This window comes from Pezoporus occidentalis, unplaced genomic scaffold, assembly GCF_034315485.1.
Source record: "Pezoporus occidentalis ecotype Australia unplaced genomic scaffold, CSIRO_AGI_Poc_V1 ctg50, whole genome shotgun sequence".
NCBI lineage: Eukaryota > Metazoa > Chordata > Aves > Psittaciformes > Psittacidae > Pezoporus > Pezoporus occidentalis.
In genome coordinates this window covers 2,743,060-2,769,493 of record NW_026915836.1, presented here as the reverse complement: position 1 = coordinate 2,769,493, position 26,434 = coordinate 2,743,060, and the positions used below count along the sequence as shown (strand labels likewise).

Sequence of the window (26,434 nt, the reverse complement as noted above, 5' to 3'; positions counted from 1 at the left end):
AGAACATTATTAGCCTAAATGGTCCCACTTAAATCACAGAGAAGCCGTGGCCAAGCTCTTCAAACAGCCGCCTGTCCCCACTCACCCTCCTGCAGCTGGTTAACACAGCTGAGTTCAGCCCGGGCTGTGCCTTGGCACAGCAGTCCTCCTCTTCACAGGGCTTGTTTTCTGCTCTGCAGGGAAAGACTCAGAGCAAAGATACCAGCTTAGTAGTTACAGGTTCCCTCACCGAGCCATCACCCAGACCTGGTGGGAAGAGACCAGTGTCCTGAGCCACCTTTGGAAGCTACACTGGTAACTACAGCTGAAAAGTACCCATAAAATCTTCGCAAATACCACTAGCCTGCTATTGGCTTTAGAGATACCAAGGTTTATCACCACACTTTACCACAAAACCTGCCCTCTTTTGTCATTAACATTAAGGGCTAGCTGCAGGGAGATATAGAGGTGGCCGTGACTGAACTTAACCCATGCTGGGTTAACATGCTGGGGACCCAGACTACAGCCCTGGGTGCAGCAGAGACAGCTCACTCAGCCGATGGCACATCGCAACGCTTCACGTCAGCTTTCTGCCGTTCCCTGCTGAAGCCAGGCTTTGGCACAATAGGTGCCCATACCTATGGTGTGGTTGATACAAGATCAATGCATCCCTCTCTATGCACTGATATACTTGTGATCGAGCTTGTCCTGGCAGAAGGCTGCAGATGATCAGTGTTTGTGGAGCCACAGCAGCCACCGTGCTTCTGAATGGCCTCTAGGCCCCCAAAGGCAGGTGCTGAGCAGTGAGGATGGTTTGGAATAAACATCATGTAGAAAGGTAATTCTGTATAGGAGGTATGAGAGCAAAGGGCTTGGGAGAGCAGCGGGACCACCTTAGAACCCTTGCAAAATGGGCCAAGGCCAATTAACTGTGAGCTGCAGCTGACAGAGAGGGGAGGAGGATTTCAAGAGACAGCAGGAAGCCTAGAGGAGATCAGAGCTTGGAGAGGAGGGCAGAGAAGGCCTCCTGGGAGCAACTCTAAGTAGGACTGCTAAGGGAATTTAAGCTGGTATCTCTCAGGAGGCCTTGGAAAAGGGGACATAGGTAACAGTGCTGTGAGGTGCTGGCTAAGATACAGAGATAGGAGTATGAGGAATTAGCTCAAGGAGATAGCAAGGGGTGGGAAATGCACATTACAAGTACCTGAGATGGAGATTTCGGAGCAAGATCCAGAGGAAGGCGATGGCTACAGTCATGCCACTGAGGAGCATAAGTGCTCTGGCTGTAAGCAAAAGGGCTGCTGAGAATCTTGGGATAGAGATGGAAGGTGCACTGAGGCTAAAATTGCAAGCTGAAGACCAGCTGTGTGGTCACCCACCCTTCTGTTCTGGGGGGATGGAGACCTCCAGCCAGGTCACATTCAACCTCACCTCTGAGCAATAGGCAGGTCACTCAATAGCCAAAGCACCTTCTTGATGGGGGAAGCACTACTGAGAGCAAATCAATACAATCCTATCAGGGTTAGCCTCAAAGGAAGCAGCTGCACAGGGAGCTCGTCTTATATGCAAAGAATTGGGTATTCGTGTTTTCAAAGCTCTTGCTAGCTGATTGTTTCCATGCTCTTGCAGGTCTGGGATTTGGAAGTGCTTGGGGCTGTCAGTGCTGTCATAGCTCACTCTTCTCCATCCTCTCCTGTGCCCCCTGGCCCACAAACACCTAGATGGTAGCAAACAAGAGACCCACCAGAGGTGTTAATATAGCAGCTGTTACACTTTATTTCATTGCTTTTTTAATTATTTTTCCAATTCAAAAAGACAAGAAAAGTTACAAAAGTACTAAAAGGCATCGATATTGGCAGGACATCCCTGTGCTCCCACCTGGGGAAGGCAGCTGGCAGCACCCATGGGTTGGCAGAAACACAGCTCTGGGGCCAAGCACCTCAGCAGCTCTTGCTGAGCAAAGCCTGGGGCCACAAAGGGGCTGCTGTCCCAGCCATCTGCATGGGGAACGTGGCTCTTCAGACAAGGACCACACTTCCTGAGCACAGGGATTTGGTCTGAAGGGCCAATGCTTCCTGTCCTGCACTGGTCAGGTTGATGGGCAGCAGTTAAAAAGCAGAGGCGTGCCATCAGAACAAGACAAGCAGAGTCTCTATAGGGGCAGGAGGATTCAGCAGAGGAATTGGCCTTTCTTGGAAAAAGGGACTTACTGCAGGGAGCCACGATGCTCTGCCAGAGGTACCTCACCAACAAAAGCAAGCACACCCTTGGAGGTGATGCTGGTGCGGGGGGTGGCCCAGCTGTGGTGGCCTGGAGCCAAAGAGCAGGCAGAGCTGGGTCAGCATCTGGACAGATGTTCCCTCACCGCCTTGCCCAGCTGCTCTGCCTGTCTGAGTGAGAGGCGGCTGGGGAGGGAGGAGGATAGAGATGGGGATTTGGGTCCCCAGGGCTCCACGGCCTTTGGGCTTTCCCCAAGGGTCTCAGTGAAGGGCCCGGAAAGCACCAGTGAATGCTGGTTCACTGTGTAGCCTCTTAGCGGCAGCCGGACTGACGCTGGTCTCATCCACAGAGTGGCATCAAAGACCTCCCCACTGCAGCAGAGTTAAACCCAAGTATTTTACTCACAGTTGCTCCTCTTGACCCAGGCAAGAAGTAAACTGCTCACTCCCCCTTGCACTCAGCAAGATAGAGGCTCAAGGTGGGGAGCACCTAGACAAAGAGGTTACTCTCTCTGCCAAGTGCAGCAAGGGGAAATGCCTTGTTCCTCTGCTTCACCAAAAGAGGTAAAACCTTGTTCTATTAGCTGTTGCCTTGTGGCACATGCACGCCTCAAGGACAGATCCCAGTCAAATTCCAGTGGCAGTAAGGCCAGCACGGTCCCAACTGCCTTAGGACTGTATGGAGAAATGTCCCATAGCTTCACTGGAACTCCCCTCCTACTTCTTCTACCAATAAGTGGCCACAAAACGGAGACCTCTTTCTTCCACTCTATGCTATATCTAGGAATACTTGTTCCACTGGTATAAGTGTACCTGAATTTACTAGCCAGCATAACAGGGGAGTGGAAAGCTTGCTGGAGGCATTAGATTTGGTTGAGTTTGGTGATAGCCGTTACTTTTAGCATCATGCTAGGGCAGCAGGGCAATGCTGTGAAGAAATGCTGCATACTCCAGAACACAGCCTCAGCAGAGAGGAACCCAATAGCACACAGTCGCCCCCAAGCTATTCTCTCTGATAACGCTGAGGACTGAGGGTGGGTGCTGTTTTCTCAGACGGCTGAACACAGACCTGCCATTCTAGAGTTTTACTCTACACATGGGAGGCTCAAGCCTCTCTCATTTCAATCTCCTTTTAGATGATATCACTGAGCTGCCAGCAGACCAGCTGGAACTCACAGCTAGATGTGCCTACTACCTCTCTGCACCCCTCCTCCGAGGGTCTTCCATTCACAAGAGCTTGAAGTGAATGCAATTATAGCAATATCAGAGAGGGATCTTCCTGCTTTGCAGGCAGTCCTGTGTAGCCTCTGCCTCCAATCCTGAGCTCACTTCTGAGCGAGAGAAGGATTAGATCTATAGCAAAGCACTGCAGACACAGGCACTCTTGGGAAACTGACTGGACTTGGTTTCACACCCGTGGACCACTTGTCCCTGCTGCCATATAGGCCATACTAGCCCCTGAACCCCTCCCAGAGATCAACCACCACCATCCCCAGGTTTGACACTGCCTTGGTGGCTGCCCTTGCCAGTTTGTGGACCTGACTGGTTTGTTTTGCCCTGAAAGACAAAATCTCTCCCTTTGCCACTATTCAGATATGGCATTGGTATGAAAACAGGCACTGCTGCAAAGCCATACGCTTCCTGCTGCCAGAAAAGCTGTACTGCAAAGAAGTGTCAATGTCCTCTTCTTCTCCCACCCATCCCCTTGGGTATCACCACCTCCCCTTCTCCCTGCCAGGCAGGTGGCTGGATTACAGTTCCTGAGGTTTTTGGAGAAACTCCTTCAGTAGGCACATGACGGTTCTTCCACTGGAGCTATCGGGCTCAGCGGCTTCAAGGTGCTGAGGGAACGGAAGGCAAAGGTGGATGGATCATACACAAAGTGGGGTGGCGGGCAGCCTCCATTGATGCTCTGCCGGGGAATAAAAAGAGGGATTAAGTCAGTGCTCATACAAGCTGCAAATGGTAAAGGTCCTGCCTTGAGTGCTGGTCACATCCCTCTCCAGCACAATTGCACCTCCTTGAATGAGGTCATGCTTGTACTTGCAGCAAGTGCAACATAAGCAGTGAAGCTCTTTGCTTGTGTCCTTACTCCTACCCACTGAGAAAAAAGCATGCATATCCCACCTCCTCCAGGACTGAGATCCCTGGGATCCACATGCCTAGGACTCATTTCATTGCACCTGCAGCCAGTAAGTGAAATAGGATATCCATGATGCATGGCTCCAGACTGCAGGGTTCAATGAGGAATGGCTGAGAGATTCTCAGAGGAAAAGATCCCACCTGAAGGCCTTACAGCCTGGTTCCATTCCCTCTTTTGCTCCCAGTGTTCAGAGCAGACCCAGAGTGCATGACAGGAGGGAAATGCTGTTCTTCCCTAGGCTCTGCCAGGACCTGTGGATCCCAGAGGAATTATAGCACCAAAGAAGTGATTCTGCTCTGTTAAATAGGAAGCGTTTTCCTTCTACTTCTTGGGAACTGTTTTGTTTCTTCTCTTCCGCAAGCACAAGCACCAGTGTGGCAGCTGCTTCACAGGCACTCTTTAGCCAGGAGATGAGGTCTCACCACTTCATGGGCCAGCAGAGTACTTAATCATAATCCCATAGAGTTCTTTCCCCAGGGATAGGGATGAGCTACTGTGAGTGCCACACACTGGGAAGTTCAGAAGCTTAGAAACTCATGCAGACGTCCCGCACCCTCATCTCACTTCCATCACTGCTGGGAAGGGCTTTACTATTGCTTTCATGGAGGCTACATAAGAGATCTGACCTGGGCTCTGGTGTTCTGTGCCCCCCCTGCTCCCTCTTCCAGACTTTTCCTAGCAAACCCCATGGTTTCCATTGCTCAGCCTGCACTCGGGGACTGCTCTTCAAATAACAGGGCTTTTTAGGAACAATTACCACCTCTGCTGTCTCCTCTAAGACAGAGGTTCATTTTGGCTCTTCAAAGTCAGGTCTATCAGACAGCTGCAACCACAAAATGGCACGGCAAGGTGATGTTTTGATGCCACCTGCTTCTGTCCTGGCTGGGTTGTCACTTGTCATCACAGCACAGACACACACAGCTTTTCCCAGACAGCTATCAAACGGTGGGGCTCACACAGTCACCTCAAATTAGAGGGAGCTGTGGCAGTGTCCAAGCCAGGCCCTGGGTGCTGAAAGATCTGGGAGCCTCTGCCTCTAGGATCTTGGTCATAGCTGGGCCCCATAAGCCCTTCATGTCAGAAAGGGCCTCTTTAAAAGCCAGTATGGGCAGCATGTTCCTGCCTAGTTGGTACCTCCTCTGCCAATTAAGATGGGCACTTGAGAATGGAAAATGCCAACATGGTGCTTGGCCTCATCTGTGCCTGGATTTTCAGCCAGCAAATCATGCCCTGCTTCATCCCCCTGACACCTTGGCCAGCAGCATAAGAAACAAGAGAGGCAGATTTAAGGGCCCTCACTCAATAGCCACCTGCTGTGGGGTTATATATGGTGTGTGCTCTGGCAAGCCTCAGAGCTGGAGAGTAACATAGCAACCCCTATTCAAAGCTAAGGGGCAGAATAAATCAGCACATTTGTCCTTCTCCAGAGCAGAGAACGTCCCCTGCCAGTGCCAAAAGGGAATGCAAACAAAGAACCTGGCAGTCCCCTCCATTTTGAAATGCCAGACAGGATTAGGGAAGGCAGCTGAATCGGTTCATTTCTGGCACACAGCAGATGAAGAAGAGGCTGGGGAAAGACGGATCCAGAGGACAAGCAAAAGTCATCCACAATAGCCACCAGGCTTTGGATGGGAAGGTGCCCTGGGGTTTCTCTCTGGACCTTTTTCTGGGTCAATGTATGGGGCAAAGAGCTTTCCCAGGTACTGCAAGGAACACAGCACATAACAAAGGCTGAGGAGAAGGACAGGGATGTGAAAAGACAGGAGGATGCAGAGATTCACAGTTGGTCAGGGAGCTGCAAGTAAGGCACAAACTGCACCAATCCTGCCTCTTCATCACGGAACCTCTCAAGCAGCCACAAGATGATGTCTGGCTTTCAACAGCACAGCTACCACAATGGCAGGCAAAGGCAGGGTGAGAAGAGCCCTGCAGGCAGTAACAGGAGGATGCTGTAATGCAACCACCTTAATTCATGGCAACACCAGGACCAGTCTGCAGTGATTTATAACCCTGAGCAGTATGGGTCTGTCTTGCACCTATTCCGTGACTGATAGAGCAGCAACTCTGCTAGGAAGAGCGAGCACCGGCACCAAATCACTCCACAGTCTTCTTGCAGAAGAGCATGTTTTCTTTGGAGCCTTATCCTGCCCTGGGGATGACCAGACCTGATCTGGCTTAGTCCACTACACCATTTGGGATCACAGCATGTGGTGGTCTGGCTCTGATGAGTAGCACAAGGCAAAGCTCTGTAGATGTATTCCCAGAAAGAAGATGGATAGGGCTGGCTGCCAGAGAGGGAAACATGTTCCTCCCACCCTATCACTTGGGCCAGCTGCCTCTCTGTAATGTGGGCACACATCCTAGCTAGCCTGCTCTTCCCCCCGGGTGCCCAGTGCCAGCCTGGGATGCCTAGGATATCGCTCTGACTACAGAAGGCTGTTAGAGTGGTTGCTGCCCCTGCAGCAGCTCCAGGGAGCTCACTATAAACCTGCCTGACAGCCCCTGCTGAGCAACCCCAGACCAGCTCCTGCAGAGGCTCCTTAGAGCGCAAACAGTCCGCGCTCGACATTAAAGGCCGGTGCGTTCACTCTAATGGCATTCAGACAGCTGGGTAACTCGCACAAAATGGAGCCTAATATGGGCCCTGTGCTAATGGCAATCATTAACCAGGGCCCTCAATTTGTTAGGCAATGTATTTACACAGCTGGAGAATGGCCTGAGACACGAGCACTCAGCTGCAGGCAGGAGGGGGCACACGCTCCATCACACGTGCCCGTGCTCACTTGCACACGCTCACCTGCTCTCACACGCCTCGGGTTCTCCCCAGGACACAGGCACTTGTCCGCATCCCTCTGTGCACACACAGACCTTCTCGTGACTTGGAAACCGAAAGGAGAGCTGTCCCTGCTCATACAATTCTTCTCTGCTCACATCGTAACTCAAGGCAAGCAGGGCTTGAACTCCACAGGCATCAGGGGACAGTCCAAGGCACCACAGCTCATCACTTGCTTATACAACTGCCCCGAGCAGGAGGTCGTTTCAGTACCTGCAGACACCTGTGCTGCCTCATTGCACGCCTCATTTGAGTTAGAGGAGCTCCTAAGGGACCCAGCTTGGGTTACACTATGTGCAGACCACCTTGGTCGCGTAGACTTGTCAGCATGCACACAGACACACGCTTCTTCCTCCACATACACCCACCTACACGCACACTCTTGCAAACCTGCCACCAACTGCATTACCACCACTGAATACAGGCGGTAAATAAGCAGCCAGGCTTGAAGCGTATCTAAAGCACATTAACAAAGCAGCACAACAGACGATGGTACAGATAGCGACAGGATGCAGGTGCCTCAAAGAAGACCAGCAAGATTAAACACCACAGAAGAAATGCAGGATTTCAATCATATTAGCAGCCCTCAGAAAGCAGAGAAATGGGAACTGCTTCATAAATCCATCTGTAACATGATTGTACATACCAGCAAGGAAAAAGTACATAGGAATCAGATAAAACAGGTAAAGCATAAGCCTACTGAAACAAACACACATTCCTTCTAGAAACCCATCCCTTACCCCTGTGAAGTCTGGGAAAACATCCCAAATGCAGATTGTGAAACAACTTTATTTTGGACTCATGATCCCACAGAAGTGAGGTTCTCTGGACAAAGCAGAAGCAAGCACAGCTCCAAGCATGCTTTCAGCTGTGGGAATGACAATCCCCACAGGAGGGGTAAATGAAGTTACCTAACACAACAATGTCTTAGAAGGGAGTGGTGGGCCAGGGGTGATACAAAACTAAGCCCTGCTTAATACTCTTTGGTCCTCTTTCATAAGAGCTCTAGTATCCTGGTGGGATTCAAAATCAGATCAGCTTGTGCACTCTGCCAACCCATCCCTTACTCAGGGCCAACGCAGCACAGGAGTCCCTTCTTTTTCCTACCCTTGGGCCCTGCTGATTGGGAAATGCTGTCGAGCTCTGTTTAAAGGATACTGCCTTCCAGTGGTGGATGCCTCTCAGTGGTGGGCGAATGATCCCTTTGCAGCCTGCAGACTCACTTGTTAAAAGTCCTTTGGGATGAAAGGCACCATGTAATTGCAAGTTGTAAAGGCGCACCCGATTCCCACCACTGCCCTATGTGGAAAGGAATGAATTCCCAAAAGAGCCTTGGCAAAGACAGATGTCTGCCTGCTTGAGACAGTTGCCTTGCCCAGGAGTAGACAGAGCCAGAGGTAGTACTGATACTCAGGCAAGGCACAGAGAGAGTAAAGGCTGTCAGACTCCATACTGGAGCATTTATAGTTACACTGCTTTTGATTCCACTCTTCATTCTCCTTCCACTCACCCCTGCCAGGTGGTTAGAAAAGAAACTGATGACACTTCAACCTTGATGGGTGAAACCATCAGCTGTGAGCAAGGGAAGGGGACCTTCATACTTGCTCCTAGCTATATTCCAAACATGGCCCTGACCAAGCCACTTCCTCAGTTTCTCCTATCCTGCTTTCAGCTGGGATAGAGAAATGTTCTTTCTAGTAGCTGGTACAGGGCTGTGTTTTGGATTTAGTATGAGTATGAGAGTAAGGGTGATAACGCACTAATTTTTAGTTGTTGCCCGGTAGTGTTTATATCAAATCAAGGACTTAGATCTTCTCATGCCCTGCCGGTGTGAAGGCTGGAGTGGCACAAGGAATTGGGAGGGGACACAGCTGGGACAACTGCCCCAACTGACCCAAGAGATATTCCACACCATATGATATCTGCTCAGCATATGAACTAGGGGGACGTTTGGAGCGATGGTGTTTGTCTTCCCGAGTAACTGCTAGGTGTGATTAAGTCCTGCTCTCCTGGAGATGGCTGAACATCTGCCTGCTGATGGGAAGTGGTGAATGAGCTCCTTGTTTTGCTTTGCTTCTGTGCGTGGCTTTTGCTTTACTTATTAAACTGTCTTCATCTCAATGCACAAGCTCTCTCGCTTTTACCCTCCTGATCCCACTGGCTGTGTGGTGCCTAGTTGCCAGCTGGGGTTAAACCGTGACATACACCACAGTCAGGCAGCCAGGATGAACTAATTACCACCTAGGTGTGGGGACCTTCCATGAGAGGCGATTTCCTTTCAATTACAGTCTTGCTTCAGGCAGTTTTCAAGAAATAGTGGCTGACAAGCAGGACCAGCTCCTCCAGTGGAGCAGCAATTCACATTTAACTGCTGCTTCCTTAACTCCTGGAGGGCCTCTGACAATTTATTCCAGTCACAGACCTGGAGCAGCAAAAAGAGTAGCTTTTCAAAGGCAAGCCCCTTTCCTCCTGGAAGTCTCTCCTCCACATCCAGGTTCATATACAGTTTAACTTCAACTAAAAGATATAGCATAACCGAACTTCATTCCAAGACTATCCTCCCTTCTCTTCCAAGAAAAGAAAGGGTCAACTCCAAACACTGTTCTGACAAGGAAAACAAAACTCTGCAGTGAGCTTTGTTTCCCTGGGTTCTCCATTGCCCTTCCCTACAAGGCTGAAAGGGCTGTCTTCCTCCACCAGGGTACGGCTGCCCAATACCAACTTCCTTCTGTGCAACCACTCTGCAGAGAGCAGTCCATCAGTTTACAAACACATCACTGTTCTCCTCTGAAGAGAAGGAAACCCCTTGAGAATCTATCAAACATCTGCACATCTGTGTGCAGAGTTGTCAGATGGCAACTACCACACCTAAGAGAGGTGCAACCAGACAGACACCACCAAACTTCTTTGGAAGGTGCTTCAAAGGACCTAGCAGATGCTTGCTGGTCACTTGCCCAAAAGCAGAAATAAGCCAGTTTCAGCTACGGGTCCCTGCTGGCACCAGTGAGCTAAGCCTTTCTTCTCCTCTCTCGCACATCTTTGAGATGTGTCTTTGAGAAAGCTGTTTGCAGGCTTTGATTTGCCAGCCTGACAACCTGAAGGAAGGAGGCTGCATGCTGAAAAGGGACAGATGGGTCATTCAGAGGGGCAGGCTGTCAGTGGTCCCTGGCCAACCTGAGGAACTCACTGCTCCAGGGTCCGGGCCCAGTGAAGGTCATGCTCCGAAGGCCACACAAACCTCTTACGAACAAGTGAATGAACCCACATGCCCCTACTCATGAGCTGTGTCTTGTCCCCACTTTCTCTCTGTCTGATACAGCGGCCTGTGCTTCCCTAAACACACCTGCAGCAGCTCCTGCACACACCACAAGGTCTGTGTGTGCCTGAGTGGGATGACGAGCAGGCATGAGAGGAGCTCCAAGCACCCACAAGACACACGCAAGGCACAATCTGACCCTAAGTCTAAAGTCTGTACCTAAGTGACACTACCTTTTCCTCTCCTCCTTCCCCACCTTCCCCTTCCCTCCCTGTGTGGCAGGAACATTGTCCCTGCAGAGAGATCAGAGCCAACTGCCCTCGCAGCCCTCCTCCCTTCAGGCCAGGAGCCCCAGCTACCATGCTTCTGACACAGCAGGCGCATGGTGCATACTTGTACACGTGCAGCTTCCAGTTTGGATGAGGCCAGGACAACCTGCCTGCCTCTGGCCAGGCAGGCTGGCACAGAGCAGCACGCGGCTTGCAACTTAAAGGGAACGCAGATTAAAACTGCAAAGTGAGTATTAATTACCCTGGCATGAGCAGGCTGCAAACACATGCTGACACAGCGCGCTTGCCTCTGGACAAACCGCCCCCAAGTGCAGGAAGTAGGTGTATTATGGGAGAGGTGCGTGGGGAAAGAGGATTACAGCTCTGGGGATTGGGAGAGGGAACGGGTGCCAGGTTCCCACAAACAAAGGGGAGCGGGGAGCAACTGCAGTGGGACTGGATGCGGTGGCAAAAGACATGCCTGATGTGCCATCTTGGACTCGAAGCTCTGCTGGAGAACAGCAGCAGAGCCACCGTGACCCTCCGCCATCCCCTACCCTTCTCCCTCTGCTCTACCACCCAGGTGTGACCAAATCTGTCCCCCAGTCCCTTGCACCATGGTGCCACCAGCCACAGCCACCACCCAGGGCTGCACCTCTGCCCTAAACTCCTTTCTACCCCTTTTCCACACCCCCCTTCTTAAACCAGACCCGTAAGCCACATCTGACCACAAAGCAAGGACAGCGCTGCGAATAGGAATAGGAGGGATGTCAGCCTCCTGACTCACCAGCCACTCTCTACTTTCATAATGATGTCTGGATTATGCAGCTCTTGGTGATTCCACAACATCCCTTCGGCAAGTACTTACATGATATAATGGGTGCAAGGGCACACATAGCAGGACTTATGAAAAGCAGGCAGCACTAAAAATCCTTTAAGGAAGCAGGAAAAGAGACATGACAGTCCCTCTTCTGGCTGCTATGGACAGGCTGAAGGCTAGTTAGCCTTTGCCATGAAACCTAATGAAAGCAATGCTAAGTAGAAGAACGTCTAGAGCCAGATGCTTGGGACTGTTTTTAACAGAGGCATTCCCACCTTGGCTACACTGGATCCAGAGGAAACTCTGGACAAAGTCTTTTGTCAGGAATTATTCACACTAAGGGCTGAGGTTCTCCAGGGCCAGCTATCACTGCACAGAGACCCTCAGCAGGAGCAGGCAGCTCAGGGGCTGGGTTGGGAGCATGGGGGGAACTGGTTCCCTCAATAAGCGAATGGATATTCATACTCTCACTTAGCAGAGGACCTTCTCGATTTTGCTCAGCACACACGTGCCTATCCACAGGAGACAGGAGCCCACACGGGGAACTGGAATGTTAAAACCTCAATGAGCAGCCTCTGCACAGCAAGTAACCCAAGGATGCTACCAGCGAGGGAGATGAGTCTCTCTCATTGCTTCTAAAGGGCAGGTTCAGGTTTAGGCACACTAAGGACAACCAGGGCAGTTTGACAAACTGTTAGCTAGCTGCAGTTTGGGATCTCTGCTGCCTGAGATGTCAGAGCCATTTGTACTGCATGATAGGGTACGAATAAAGACACAGCTCAAGGTATGTGGTTTGAAGATCAAAGTCCAGACTTCAGGTCTCCTCACACTGTCTCTCTTTGGGCAAGTGCTGGTTTCTCAGTTTAACTCTGCCTCTGGGATGCTATAGTTAGCAGTGCTTGCAAAGCGCATTGGGAGCCTGTGATGGAAGGAGCAACATACGTGTGTGTATGTACACAGGGTCTTCTGACTTTTTAGAAACCTTTACCTCATGCTGCGTGGCCAGAACAAGAGGCTTCACCAGCACTACTCTGTCACCTAGCCTGCCTTACATTTGTGAATGGCTCAGGTGTTTGCCAAGAAGGTATCTCCTGCTCAGCTCCAACATGAAAAGGTCCCTTATTTTAGGAGAAGAAAACCTAGCATGTTTCTGCAGTGGCCTTTTATAGGATGCAGATGCAAGAGATACAAGAGAGGGAAGTCATTCCAGGGATCTGGCCTCTGGCCAAGCAGAAGGCGTTCTCAACATTGATAAGATCAAGGCAAGAGCACAAGAGGTTTATATTCCAATTTAAAATTCCTATTTTGTTTTTACATAGCAGAAAACATCTCTCTGATCGGCCAGGTTATCAGATTGGCCTTGAAATCCTTACTCCCTCTCTGCCTGCTCCAACAAGAGCTCTTGAGATACCCAGGGGCTTGCCAGTTGGGTCTTCCACCCACCTGCTGCTGAGATAAGCCCATTCAGAGATTGCAGGTAGGAATTTGTGAAGGAAGAACACGAATAGGACTAGATGAGTGTCTTGTAAAAGGGCCTGGAGAACTGAAAACTTGTGGTATTGCAGAAAGACTTTGGAAGATGGGTCTCTGCAGCCAGAGCTGGCTACAGCTGACCAAGCCTGGTCCAGGGCAGAGCACAAGCACATCCTTCCAGTGCTAAGGGAGTGTCTCCATGCAACACCCAGCTGAACCATGCAAACATGCTCTGGATGCTCAAATACCCACCCGCATGCTGTACCCCTCATCCACACCTACAGCCTTGCTTTCAGTTACACACATTACACGAGCTGAGCAGGTCTGCACACACGCATTGCCCACCTCACTGTGCAGCACCCATGGAGGCTCATGCCAACCGCTCCCCTTGCAGTGACATGTGCTATGCTACACGTATCTACATGTACAGATCCATACTTCATACACACACTGTCACCTCCAACTGCTCTCTGCCCGAGGGGCTGATTCTCCTGTTCCATTACCCTTTACTGGGGGGAAACAGAAGCAAGATTTTTTGAGCATTATTTTCCCTTCACTATAGGCCCTCCCCTTGCACAGCTGCTGTTCCTGAACACATTTCAACACAACTGCACTGCTGGACGTTTGGGAAGTTTATTAATCTCTCTGCCTTAATCTGTTCAAGTTCTTAGGCTTGTCACATCACTGTCCTATCATCCCTCTTAAGAACTGCTGAATGAGTAGAAAGGTTGCAGCCTGACACCACCTGAGCTGCCCCTTGGGGAAGCTGAAGGGAACATTGATAAGGTGACACTTTAGTGTTAAAACAGCACGTGGAGAAGCAAAACCCCACCTCACTACCTTATGAAACAATGTCCTCAGCAAGGACAGGACAAAAATGCTTCATTGATGTTACTAGCAGGTCACCGCCATTGTCATCCTCACAAAGGAGGCAATAAGCATAATCCTTTCTCCTTCACTCTATCCAGCAGCAGAACTACAGGGAGAAAACAATCACGTCTTAGTGGCTGGACTGAGATTTCCCTTCATAGGACAAGAGAATAGCATCATCCTTCAGAGGTACTGACCTCTCTCAGCTGCTTCCAGAGCTGAGGCACCTCAGCAAGGTATTCTGCCAGGGACCTGCTGCCTCCTAAGCTAGATATACTAAAGTGGGCACTTGCAATCACTTGAAAAATGGAAGCAAAAATGGTCTCCTTTACCTAATGACTCGGCCACTGTGACAGACCAACAAGAGACAGTGAAGTATCATATGCTATTGTCATGGAAACCACATGAGCACCTCAGGTATAGAGATGCGCTGCCACAGCTTGGCAGGGTTGGCCAGAGAAGCATGGATTCTGTGCCATCTGTCAGAATGGTGTGCTCTCAGTTTCTGCTGTTTATTTTAGTGTGAGCTGACATGGGCTCAGCAGGGAGCAAAGGGGTAATTCTGCCTCTCAGATTCTCCAGGGACACAAGAGTAGTTGCAATAATGAACTCAAGGTGTCAGAGGAAACCGCGCCACTGAGGCATCACTGGAACCCCAGGGACTGAGGGACTGACACCAAGCAGCACTGGAAATAGCTACAGGTCCAGGGACACCCAGGAAAAATTGTGGAAGCACATGGACAGGCATAAAGGAAGGTGATAATCAAGTTGCACTAAAACACTGCAGCAGGATTAGACTGTCAGTAGGTCTGAAGGACAGGCACAGTATGGGGAAGCTCACAGAGCACAGGAGGAGACAGCTCTAGTTAAAACAATCCAAGCAGGAGCACAAGAGATGATAATAGATCAGGATTAATTGTGCAATCAGAAGTATCAGGTCATTGTGGGGATGCTGAAAGACAGGACTGAAGTGCCCTGGCAGAAGGCATGTAAGGGAGTTGGAGAAACACTGTCCAGCTCTGCACAAGGTTCTAGCCAGGCCAACCTGCTCCTCCTCCTCTCAAATACCAAATTCACCATAGGGGCACTCAAAAGCATGCCCATAAACAGAAGCACTTCTGGGTGCACAAAGGCATCAGTCCCTTTTCCTGCTGGACAAGGTATAAACCCTGAAGGATCCTGGTCTGTCATTCATCCCTCCTGCAAGACTATAATTACTGCAATGAAAGTAGTAGCTTTATCACAAAGGATATCTGTTTTCTTCATCCTGACCTGGTTTTGCCTGTGTATCACAAACATGGGGAGCATCAGATGGGGCTCAGTGGACTAAGGCACTTGTTTTGGCTGCAGCGTGCAAGGTCACAGACACATCTCCCACAACACTATCCAGTACTGACCAAAAGAACGCCAAGGTACCCATGGAAGAGACAGGCTGGCTGAAAAGTCAGGGTATAGGGTGCTAGAGACAGACTCAGAGGTGCAGGCAGTGTAAATTACAAGCAGGAGAGTTGGGCAGACCTAGCCCTGCTAGGCATGTGTGTGCTCAAGCATGGGAGATGCTCAGACACTGCAGTGTCAGCCCAGCTACAAAGCCACCCAAGCAATCTAGCCTTCTTGTCTGCCATCATTCAGTCTCACATGCCATGCAGTTCTGCAGGTATAGTCCATTTTCTGCAGCTGCCTACTCAGTACCTCTCACCTCTACCAACCACCACTTGTTACCTCAGATTAGCCCTTCCCTCAGCCAAGAAGGATCCAAATGACACCCTACAGGACAGATATGCATAGCTGTATGAGCTCACAGGAGGGAATGTAGTTTCACTCCAAGAAAGCTTTGAGCCCACAGCCTCCAAAACAGAAAAGCCAGTGTATTATTAGCCTCATCAGCACCTAACCTAAATTACAAGTAGCAGCTTTTGTTATGCAGCTGATCAAGCCACAGGAAACCTCCACAGATAATCTTCTGGGTATAGATGTTCACAAAGAATCACCACATTCAGATACATGCGGAAAGATGCAGGAACTGGACCAGAAAAGGGCAACTTACATGAATTTTAATTACTCTAGTCTTCGCTCCACAATTCTTCTTAAGCAGCATCTTCTGAAAGAGAAGTAGAATCCAGGGATTAGTAGCAGTAGCACGAGGGAACAGAAAGAGGGAGGTTGCAGGGAGTCTCTTTTCATCAACATTTAATTAGCAAACAAGACGGATGGATGGGTAGGTGAGATATGAAAGGCTAAGAATTACTAGAGGTGGCCTAACCTGAGACTGTCCCACCCAACCTGCACAGTCCCTTGGCAGCGACTGACACCCTGGGATCTGAAAGAACATACAAGAAATTCCAGGGAGAAAGAGATGGAACAACTGCCTAAAAGGAAGTTTCTTCTGTCCATTAGCAGTTAGACTTTGCCCTGATGCAGGTGAATTTATCTTCCTTTCGTGAAGAAAAGAATAGTGTATTTAATGTAAATGTGGATGTTCTCATTATTTAATAGCTATTTTCATTATGTTTATTTAGAATTAAAAAACAAGGTAAAAAGCACCTGCCCACAGACCTAAATCCTCTTGCTATATACCGCAAGGGCCATTAAAGTTGCCATAACACATGAACTGCACAACTTAGCAAACAGGATATCCTTAAACCAGCAATTACTGTGTGTAACTACAGAAATAAACAGGTGAGTTACAGCTTTATCCCAGTTCCGAGGCAGTGCTTTGAAAGTTGGCAAGTGAATAAAATCATTCCTTCCCCTCAAAAAACCTCCAAAAAGTGACTCAGAGTGGAAAAACAAGGCTTTAGGAGAACAGTTTTTCCCATAAATAATACTTCAACTACATTTTTATGACAAAAAGCTTGGTGATGGAGGTGCATCAGGAAGAAGCTTCTCCATCAGCTTTTGAAATAAAGAATAGATTTTCCTAGCTCCTGCTTGTTTTCAAAGAATCAGGTTGTAAAAGAGGCCTGATTCTCAGTTTTCGAGGCCCATCCCTGAGGGGAAGAGCACTGTTGCAGCAGAACATATCCTGCTGCATCCCATTTGACTACAAGCTGCATGACTTTGGACAAGACTCTCAAAGTTCTCTAAGCAAGGTTCTCTAAGCTCCTGTAACATGAGCTTTGCAATGGTACTTGGCTGAACCCTCAAGGATGGAGCAAGGCTGTGACACCTAACTCCACAGTGCCTCAGTAGCACCACAGGATCCTCAGCTGAAAGGGGAAAAGTATCTTTAACCTGTTAGCCAGGGAGCAAGCAAACCACTTTCCAGTGCAGTCCAGAAGGGTCCAGTGCCTAATGAGGTCGCATCCACAGATCCATCCCCCAGTGACTCCATCACAGTGCAACAAAAGACATTATTTCCCATGTATCAGTTAGCTGAGGCAGCAAGACCTTAAATTTACTCATCCTGACCTTCTACTAAAACACACAGGGAGGAAAAACAGAGACAGCAATTACAAGACAACAACTAAGACTGTCTGAAAAGCTTGAACTAGCCCATGGGTGGATGGACGGACGGATGGTCAATACAGCAACTCTACCAAGAGGAATTCAAGTGCTCAGCTATATCCCAAACCCTGTATTTCTGGCAGAAAAATCAGGTGCTCTTTTAGCAGTGCTGTTGTGATGAGTTTTAACCACATGAGGATCTTACCACTATTTGCACCGTTGCTACAACGTGCAGCAAGAGCATGATGCCCTACATAACAATTTTTGTTAGTTAATAGAGATCTTTGGTGTGCCTCTTGATGAGCTTAGAAGTAAAATGGGGACATGACATCCCCTTATCCACAGGCTGTAAAACTGGAGCATAAGCCTCAGAGGGAAGTCTCTGGAACTGCTGGATTTTCCTCCTTCCGTTTAAAGTGGAAGTGGAGCAAGACCATTTGTGCTGTACTCTTCCAACTTCACTGCAAGATCCCAAGAACATCATAGCAGACAAAACAGAGGGGGAGGGGGGGCAGAGAGCGAGCAAGCCAGCCACATGATCCTGCAGCTAAAAGTGAATAAACAGAAGGCCAGTTATCAAATGTTATTCTGTTTAATCAAATTGCTTCCACCTCACTTGCAGCCACACACTCGCTGCACCCAGCACAGTAAAGCCATGCTTTACAAAAAGTAAGTTGAGCATCTTTGTGTGGTTTTCCATTCCTTGGTTTTCCCTTTCCTTGCCAAACCTGAGTGCAGACTTCCAGTCGGGGAAGCTAAAATGCAGTGCTGCCTAGCAACAACCAGGGACTTTCCATGGCAGCGTCTCCTCCTCATCCTCCCTCTGGAGACCTCCACGTCACAAGTCAGCCAGGAGATGCAGCAACTCATTAACTCCTATTTACACAGATAGAGGGTAGAGCTGAAATAACATTTATTTGGCTACATGACTTGCAGTAGCCTAAAAGCAGGAGAAATGGCATATAAGAAAGGTGACACATTCAGTTTAGTAATTATGTGATTGTTCCTAACTACTAAGCCAACCTGGAAGTGCAGTTTTGTTTCCGAGTTATTTTTTGGGAGCTATGACAAGGAGATTTGCTGAAGGTCATAGAAAAAGTAGCAGAGCTGAGAATAAATGGTAGGGTTTGGTTTCTGAGATTCTTTCTTCCACCTGCAGAAAAGGAAATGAAAGAAGAGGCAGCGTCTGTATCCAGTTTTTAATTTCAATTAAAAAGGCCCTCCTGTTGGTCTCTGACAGAACTGCTGGCATCAGAGCTGAAACCTACAGATTGGGAGCACTGTTATGTGCACCAAGGAAAGTTTGTTTTATGATCCTCTACTTAAAAAGAGGAAATGACATGACTAAGGAAACATGGAAAGTCTTTTTAAGGGCACAAGAGTTATGTCTCTCTCTAAAAATAAGACTAAATTGGAATGGTTTGGGTTAAACTCCCAGGAAACAGCAGAATCTGGTCAGCCTAAAAACCCTCCCACCAGTCTCACCTCCTGTTACACAAATACTTTCTGTTTATAAAGCCAGTGACTGTGCTCTGGATTCAAAAGAAAGCTGCAGGGACTGGAAACGATCACTTGGAGAGTTACATATTTACCGAGTAAGATGTGGTAATGAACCCCTGAACAGGCACGTGTGGCTTTGCTGCACATCGCTGCCTCATCAAAATACCACATTAAGAGCAGAGATGAACCACCCCCCCTGCTTCCCCCAGAGCACAGCTCTCTAGTGCAGCCTTGTTTTAGCAGAGATCTCTGATTAAGCTCCAAGTCCTCTACCACTAACTTAAGCTGTAATGAACTAACCCTACTAACTAATGAACTAACACCCTAACTAACTAAGGGTGTTAAGTGTTGCACACATGTATTTGCTTATGTACACAAGCTCCTGTACCCAGATCTACTGCATACAAACTGTATTACCTAGATGATTGTAACAGATACTAACAAAATACAGGTATTCTTAACAGAAGGTCATTCTAGGAATAGTGAAACTCTCAAGAGGGATGAATCTATGTCACACTACTGCAGCTCAAAACTAAGTACTTACCACTGTGCCAATGAATGGCTTAAAGACGGGCATCACAGCTAAACATTAGAATATTTAAGAGTTTGAACAATCTCTTAAATCACTGTACAATGCAAAGTACCAGCTTATATGTTAATAAACACCTTTCATCTTGCATCTGCTTTTTATGTGCACAGTTTTAGAGTGATTTCATTTTCACTACCTCCATAGGACAAAGCAACAGCTCTGTCTACTGGTGGGGGATTATTATCTTAACTTCATTATCTGGTTGTAGTTTTAAACCTAAGAGCTGGATGCTGTTTAGCTGCTACCACTTTTTTTCAGAACAGTTTAGTCTATTTCATGCAAGAGAGCACAGGAACTCTCAGTTCAACTTAACCCATGTAATTGACAACAAATCAGTGCACTTCATCAAATGGTCCATACTGATACACAATCTGCTTTGCTTTGACTGAATAATTTTGCACCTATTTTCACTTGTTTAATGGAAAAGATTTCAAAAGTGAAGAATTTGTTTCAGTAACTGTGCTGCCACTTGACTCAAAACCCAGACTTTCAGAAGAACATCAAGCAGGCCAGAAGTCTGCCTTTCATTAGTTTTCCTGAGGACCCTCCACAGCACTTTGAAGACACTGATGTGTCTATCACTTTTTGGCATCTTAAAGCTCTTGACAGGATACTAAGGTTAAAGCAGACCAAGTTTTAAGAAGTCTCTTTAGCTCCATAACTCTTGTTTTACTTCCACGCTGTTAACCCTACCAGTCTGCTTCCCAGGTGTCTGGAGTCTTCCAGAAACAAGGCAGATCAAGCTTGAATGTCCATCACAGAAAACACGTATGTAGAAACAGACTGATGATGCTTCGTTGTTCAGAAAGAACTGAAAGAAACATTGTGACATGAGTAGAAACTGTGCTCTAAGTCATAGCAGAAGGCTGATGTGAAGGAAAAACCATGCCCGGTGATGTGATGGCCATAAAGAGGAAAAAAAAAACCCGACAGCAAGGCAGTGAAGCAGCTCCATGGCCCAACAAGCAGAGGGCTGAAAAGCCCTCAACAAGATGCCTCTTGTGAGGGGGAAGTGAAGCAGACGCCAGTGCAGAGGCAGTGCCAATGGGTGAGCTCCAGCCCAATGCCACTCCTGGTGCACGCGCAGAGCTGGCCAGGGGAGCACAGCCCCATGGCCCTTCTCTCCTGGGAAGGCACTGGAGCGCAAGGAGCCTGCCCGACGCATTTCCTGCTGGCCCCTGGAGCCTGGTTTGGGCCAGGAGAAGCAGCCTTCCCCACCAGCCCGCTGCTGAACACGGCCTGTCCCAGCCCACCGCTGCCGAGGCAGGGAGAGCGCACGGAGGGTTAAGGCGCAGGGCAGCAGCGCAGCTGCGGGCAGTGGGCAGATGAGGTCAGGGCCCCGCACAAAGTGGCTATTGTGCAGCACACTGTGGCTGCAGGCTTCTGCTTGACCAAGACCCACCTCCGGCCCACCGCGGGGCATGGGGTGGGTGGCCCAGGGGTCCGCAGGGGCAGGAGGCTCACGGCTGCTGGACACCAGAGAAAGGGGACACACGCAGGCAAGCAAAGCAGCAGCAGCACCCGCCGGGTACCGAGCGGAGCATTGCAGCAGGGCCCTTTTTTACAGCACTGGGTGAATTAAAGGAAGGGGATCGACTACCTCCAAAGGCAATGCTCCCACAAGAGAGGCCCCAGCCAGAGCTCAGTGGGGATGCTGAAGTTATCAGTCCCTCCCTGATGCAGCACCAATGCCTCTGGGCTTAAACATCAGAGCCCAGTGCGCTCTCTGCTTTCACAGACATCTCCTATCCAGGAGCACAGTGCTCCATGCCCATGCAGCAGAGCGCAAGGGAGCCAGACCACGGCTCCTGTCCTTCTGCCAACGCAGTTATGGGTGCTCTGCAACGGGCAAAGCTGGCTCTGCCCTCCCAGTCGGTTTAGGAGGATAACAAGGAAAAAACCTTTTAAATCTATTTTGTAGGTTGATTTTGGACTGGATCTTTAAATTCCTTGGCACTGAGCAGTGCTGCTAGGACACTGGCATCACCTTTTAGCTCTGCAGTACAAAAACTGTATGGAAGAAGAACATCACAGGCTCCTCCTTGCTGCTGTAAAGCTAAGGCAACTCCAGCTGACCTTACCCCCCAGCCAGGCTCAGGCTCACAGGCACACATGACTATAATCAGCAGAGAAACAAGAGGGGCAGGCCTTCCCAGCTCCCTGCCCAGCCCCTACATCAGCACAGCATTTCACCCACAGCCTTAAATCACAGTTATCATCTGTCAGTCTGCAGACTGCTCCACCAGAAGTTAAACAGCCTCACAGCACTTTAAAATACAGGCTAATTCAAGTGCTTTGGCCAACAGGCTCCTCCCAGGAAAACAAACTCCAGCATCCAAAGACTGTAAGCTGTGGTAATGCCATGGAATATCCTGAAAAGCTTTGGAGTTCTTTAGCAAGTCCTTTCTATTTCATATTCAGTTGAATTAGTCATTAACGCTTCTTTTGCAACATTTACCCTCAATCTGCCTTCAAAACATCAATACCTTTGGTCTTTCAACACTGTCATAAAGGGACCCCATCTCTATCAGACACAGGAGCCCCAGTTTTCCAGGCAGCACCTCTGCCAGCAAGTGGCACGAATCCATGGCCTCCGTATACTGCAAACACTGACCACTTAGCATCTCTGGGCAGGGCAGCAGAGGAAATGCTGATTACTAAAGTGATCACTGAGAACAAATTCAAACTAGAAGCGAAACAAAAAACCAGACGAGGCCTTACAAAACAGAGCACTGCAGGGACCTGCCTGAGACCACACATGGCAAACGGTGGACCATGAAAGGCACAATAAACTAACTTCTGTGGTTAGCAAAATCCCTTCTAATCATGGTCCCATTCATCACCCTATTTTGTACACTACTAGGAGTGGTTCAGCTGTCACTGCTTAAGAGACATGGGCGAAAGCCTACAGCAAACACAAAATGGCCCTGAACCAGGGGTGAGTCTTACCTGGCAGAATAGCAAGTCTATCCCACAGGTGATTGCTCTCTAAATAAGCACAACCCAGTTGCAATGCCCACTACAAGAGAGTGTGAGCCCAAGCCTGGCCAGGAAGGTCTGCCACCTGGCAGGGCATCTGAATTCCCACCTCTCCCAGGGAGCAGGAAGCAGATAAGGTTATTAAATTACAGGCTGCTTTTTGAAGTTCTCACTGACTATTACACTACTGCCATAGCTAATGCAAACACAGCTACCAATTTACACAGTTATGGTCTAAGCAAACAGACTGGCCAGGTGACTGGTTTTCTACTGCTCCTCTGTCACCTTTGTGGCATATGGTCTCCAGATATGCTCTGGATCTGTACAGAAGCCCTGTCCCCCTAGGCACAGAGAAGAGGCCAGATTTGCCCTGGCACTTTTACCACTAGCCCTTTGATGTGAATTTGGGGATGGAGGAAGTGAACACTGCACGGTGCATCTCTGGCTCAGCAGCCGCTTCCCCTGCTGGTTTGCCTGGCAGGGTCTGAGTCTGCTGGTCTGCAGGGTGCATCAGATGGTTCATCTATTCACTCCTCGCCAACCCCAAATCCCTCACTGGTTTTCTTTGAGGCCTGGAAAGAATGCAAAGCTCCATTTGCGTAGCAAGCAGACATGACCAAAACCTCCAGCACCTGTGGAGTAGCACAAATACAAAGAAGGAGCAAGATTCATTAATTCCCCATCACTCGGCTGCACTTGCCAAAGTTATCAAAGTTCAAATGCTGGGCTTGCCCCTCCTGCTCACTGGAGCCTGGGAATGGAGGAGGGAGGGGTGTGAAGGGACAGAAGGCTCTAGTTTCACAGCTGGCAGGCATGGTAGCAGCTCTTGAGGAAAAGCTGACAAGGCTTTTAATTCAGGGCTGCCAACGTGACCGTTTCCTCGCTTCGTTCCTGGCCTTGATACCAAAGCTGTCCACAGGGAACACCCAGTCTGGTCTAACTCACCATCTTATGTCTCTGTAGTGTATGTTACTTGTGCAGTTCCAGCTTGTGACTGTTAACTGAAGCCTTGGCTTGGATGCAAGTCCAAAGCCCTCCCTCCCCACGGACTTTTGCCATAGGCAGAGTGAGGGCAGAAGGCACGTTGCTGCTTGCAGCTTTATCCTGTTCCCCTTGTCAGCGCATGGGAAATGCTGCTTCACCACTGTCCCTGAGCACACCAAGAAGGGGTGAAGACATTAGCCCAAGTCAGGCAATAGAGTAAACGCTTTCCTCCAAGCAGGAAGACAAGAGAGGGCTCTGTAAGCCACACGGCTGCATTACAAGAGAAAGAATTCAAATCAATGAAAGGTGCAGGCTCTTGTCAGCTGTGACACTGCAGGGACACAGAGAGGGAGAGAAGCCACAGATGGCTGCTCCTAATCCCAAAGCACACAGGCACTACCAGGGAGAGGGCCAGGTTACCTGCACACCATCCGCTAACTGAAAAACCTACAAGACATTCCAAAGGCTCTGGGCAAGCCCCAGCTTCTGGTGCATACCAGCCAGAGAGTGCACAGCTTAGGCGTCTGGGACACCACATTTCCAGAAGGAGACTCCACGCTCATACAGGTTCAGCCTGGCAGAGGAAACAATAGCTGTACGCAGAGAAGGTAAAAGAAAAAGGTCAGAATTCTTTCAAGTCTGGATTTTTAAGCCAATTTCTTCATGGTTTTGAGCCAACGTGAATGATTTAGATGTTGATCTCATCTATTTATGTTTTAAAGTATAAATTCTTGGCCTGGAATACCTGTTTGTGAGCCCAAAAGCCTGCTCTAAAGAGTATAGTTAGAAAAGGGACTTTTCAGGAGGTAGAAACCCCACACTGTACCTACCTAATCCATCACAGTAACTGTACAATGGAGATCAGTGTGTTGGTCTGGGGAGAACCTGGACTATGCACCTTTTCAGCAGATTCTTAGCTAGAGGGTTGGTGTTAGTGGAGCTTCCCACAAACAGGGCAACATGGGGTATACTCATCGGACTCAAGGAGGGAAGGACTTTTCAGCGGCAGAGGAGGCAGGCATGGCCTGTCCTTTACAATAGAAACCTCAGAACATGACTGAATCGCCTCCCACCCTCTCTCCAGCTGAGTGCCAGAGACACTACCCTATGGGAACCCCTGCCTTGGGTTCAGCTGGTGCTGCTGGGAGCACTCACAAAGGCAGCTTTCAGCAGAACACACACAAGGTCACATCTTCCGATGAGAACTTGGATGTGTGGACAGTGGAGAAGCTCTGAAGAAAAGTGAAATGCAAGCTGACTGCATAAAGAGCTCTGGGAAGCCAAAACAAGCCTGTCAAACAAGCAAGCATCCTTGCGCCATGGGGCTTGCTCAGGCTCCACAAAGTTGAAAACAGGGCACAGAATCCCACTCCTCTTCCCAAGACACACACAGGCACATGCCACGTCTGCACAGCCCCACAGCATATTTTAGCATCTTTCCTTTCATATGACTCTGGTTTTGAGATCTCATTTGTTTCCATGGGCACATGAAAATAATTTTACATAAACAAGTAATGTATAGAAATTACATGCCAGAAGATTATTAACAAACCTGAGAGACCATTTGTTTGCCTTCAAATAGGTGTCCATGAAGTGGATTTGTAAGTTGAAGCTCAGAGCTTTTGATGGGGTTTGACCACCAACTTTAAAAGGGCTGACCTAGGCCTGTACCCATGTGAACAGCTCGCAAGGATTTCAGAGGCACCAGTATCCCCCACCTGGTGCTCTGTCCTTCCTCTTCAGTAGGTATACGGTCCCCTTCAGCACTGGAAATCAGCACTCGTGGATTCTAGTGCACCCTCTTTGTTCACATCCTCATGGCTGCATGTGACTCCAGATGGCCCAGAAGCTGGTCCAGGGATGCCTCCCCAGTGCAAGACACAAAACAACCCGGCAAACAGTGCTTTCTCTGGTCACTTCAATGCACTCAGCTTCAGCATCTCCCCGTGTCCATGGGTGCCAGCACAGGATACACATTACTCCTGCCAACGTTTTGAACCTTCTCTATGTGAGAGCAGTGATGAACCAGCTCAGAGCCAGAAGCAGGCCACCACCTCCCCAGCCCTTGTTAGCAGAGCATGGCAACCCTTATAGCTGTGCCCAAAGCACTAATAGGAGAACTGCTGCCCTCTTGTATTGTTCTCAATTGTGTGCATCAGGATCCACTTTCCAAATCGTTGGCAATATGCCTTCAACTCAAAAGCCTGCAAGATCCACATCAGAGCCTGTATAACACGTGCCAGCGCTCATAACATGTGCATCGATTTTAACACACAAATCAATTTGTTGTTTCCTTTTTTCAGTTCAGGATTTTGGCTCATCTGATGCTTACAAAACAGTCATGTCCTAGGACCAAGAGGGCTCATTCACCCACCACACTGGAGAAGAGCAAAAGCTCATGTCATCTCATTAAAAGAAGAAAGAGTCCAGAGAGAGACCTGAATGCCTCAAGGCCAAGGTTATTAAGATCCTCTGTGCACAGAAAGTTGATAATCAAAGCAAACATTGATACCACGTTTACATGAATAGTTTTGAGGTAGTTTGCATGATTTGGGTAGTTGCATCTGGAAAGCAAACAAACCAGTGTCCCCACTCAGTACAGTTTTATACAGTGGACCAAGCACAGGCAAGTCTCACAGCTGCAGCAGTAGTTACCACTGCTTTACACTTCAAACCCTACCAGCAGCCCCATCATGAGATAGCAATCTGATTTGTTTCAGCTTCTTGTGGTTTACTGTTGCACTAATCTTTAGGGTCTTCCCATAGGCTGTTTAGCACAACTGCCCATAGTGAGAGCCTGCAAAATGCAGACAGGAAGAATTAGCACAAAAATGCCTTTTCACACTTATTCTTCTCAAGGCTGACTGCTACATTGCCTGTATGATGAAAGATACAGGAACACTATAAAGATGTCCTACTAGAAGTCCCTCTGCTCAAAAACACGCCTTCAAATCACATTTTCCAACTTCCACTGCTCATAATTACACTCTTACCACTAACAATACTTAGAGCTGGCCATGCTCTTCAGAGGATGCCATGACATTCTATTGAGTTGAAGACAAGCTCAGAGCTT

At 48.8% G+C, this 26,434-nt stretch overlaps 1 protein-coding gene across 3 annotated transcripts in view; it reads right to left on the bottom strand.

Annotated features, from left to right (window-relative positions):
• Nucleotides 1-1,733: 1,733 nt before the first annotated feature.
• Nucleotides 1,734-26,434, bottom strand: part of LOC134173243 (uncharacterized) — a 54,439-nt gene continuing 29,738 nt past the window's right edge. The window contains exons 4-5 of one of the 3 annotated variants that reach the window (XM_062637046.1): nt 15,910-15,963; nt 1,734-4,110 (exon numbers count right to left, since the gene is read on the bottom strand). In XM_062637046.1, the coding sequence (XP_062493030.1) occupies nt 3,982-4,110; nt 15,910-15,963 (183 nt within the window). In that variant the 3' untranslated portion in view covers nt 1,734-3,981. The remainder of the gene's footprint in view (nt 4,111-15,909; nt 15,964-26,434) is intronic. The other 2 variants (XM_062637047.1, XM_062637048.1) reach the window with 2 other exon arrangements.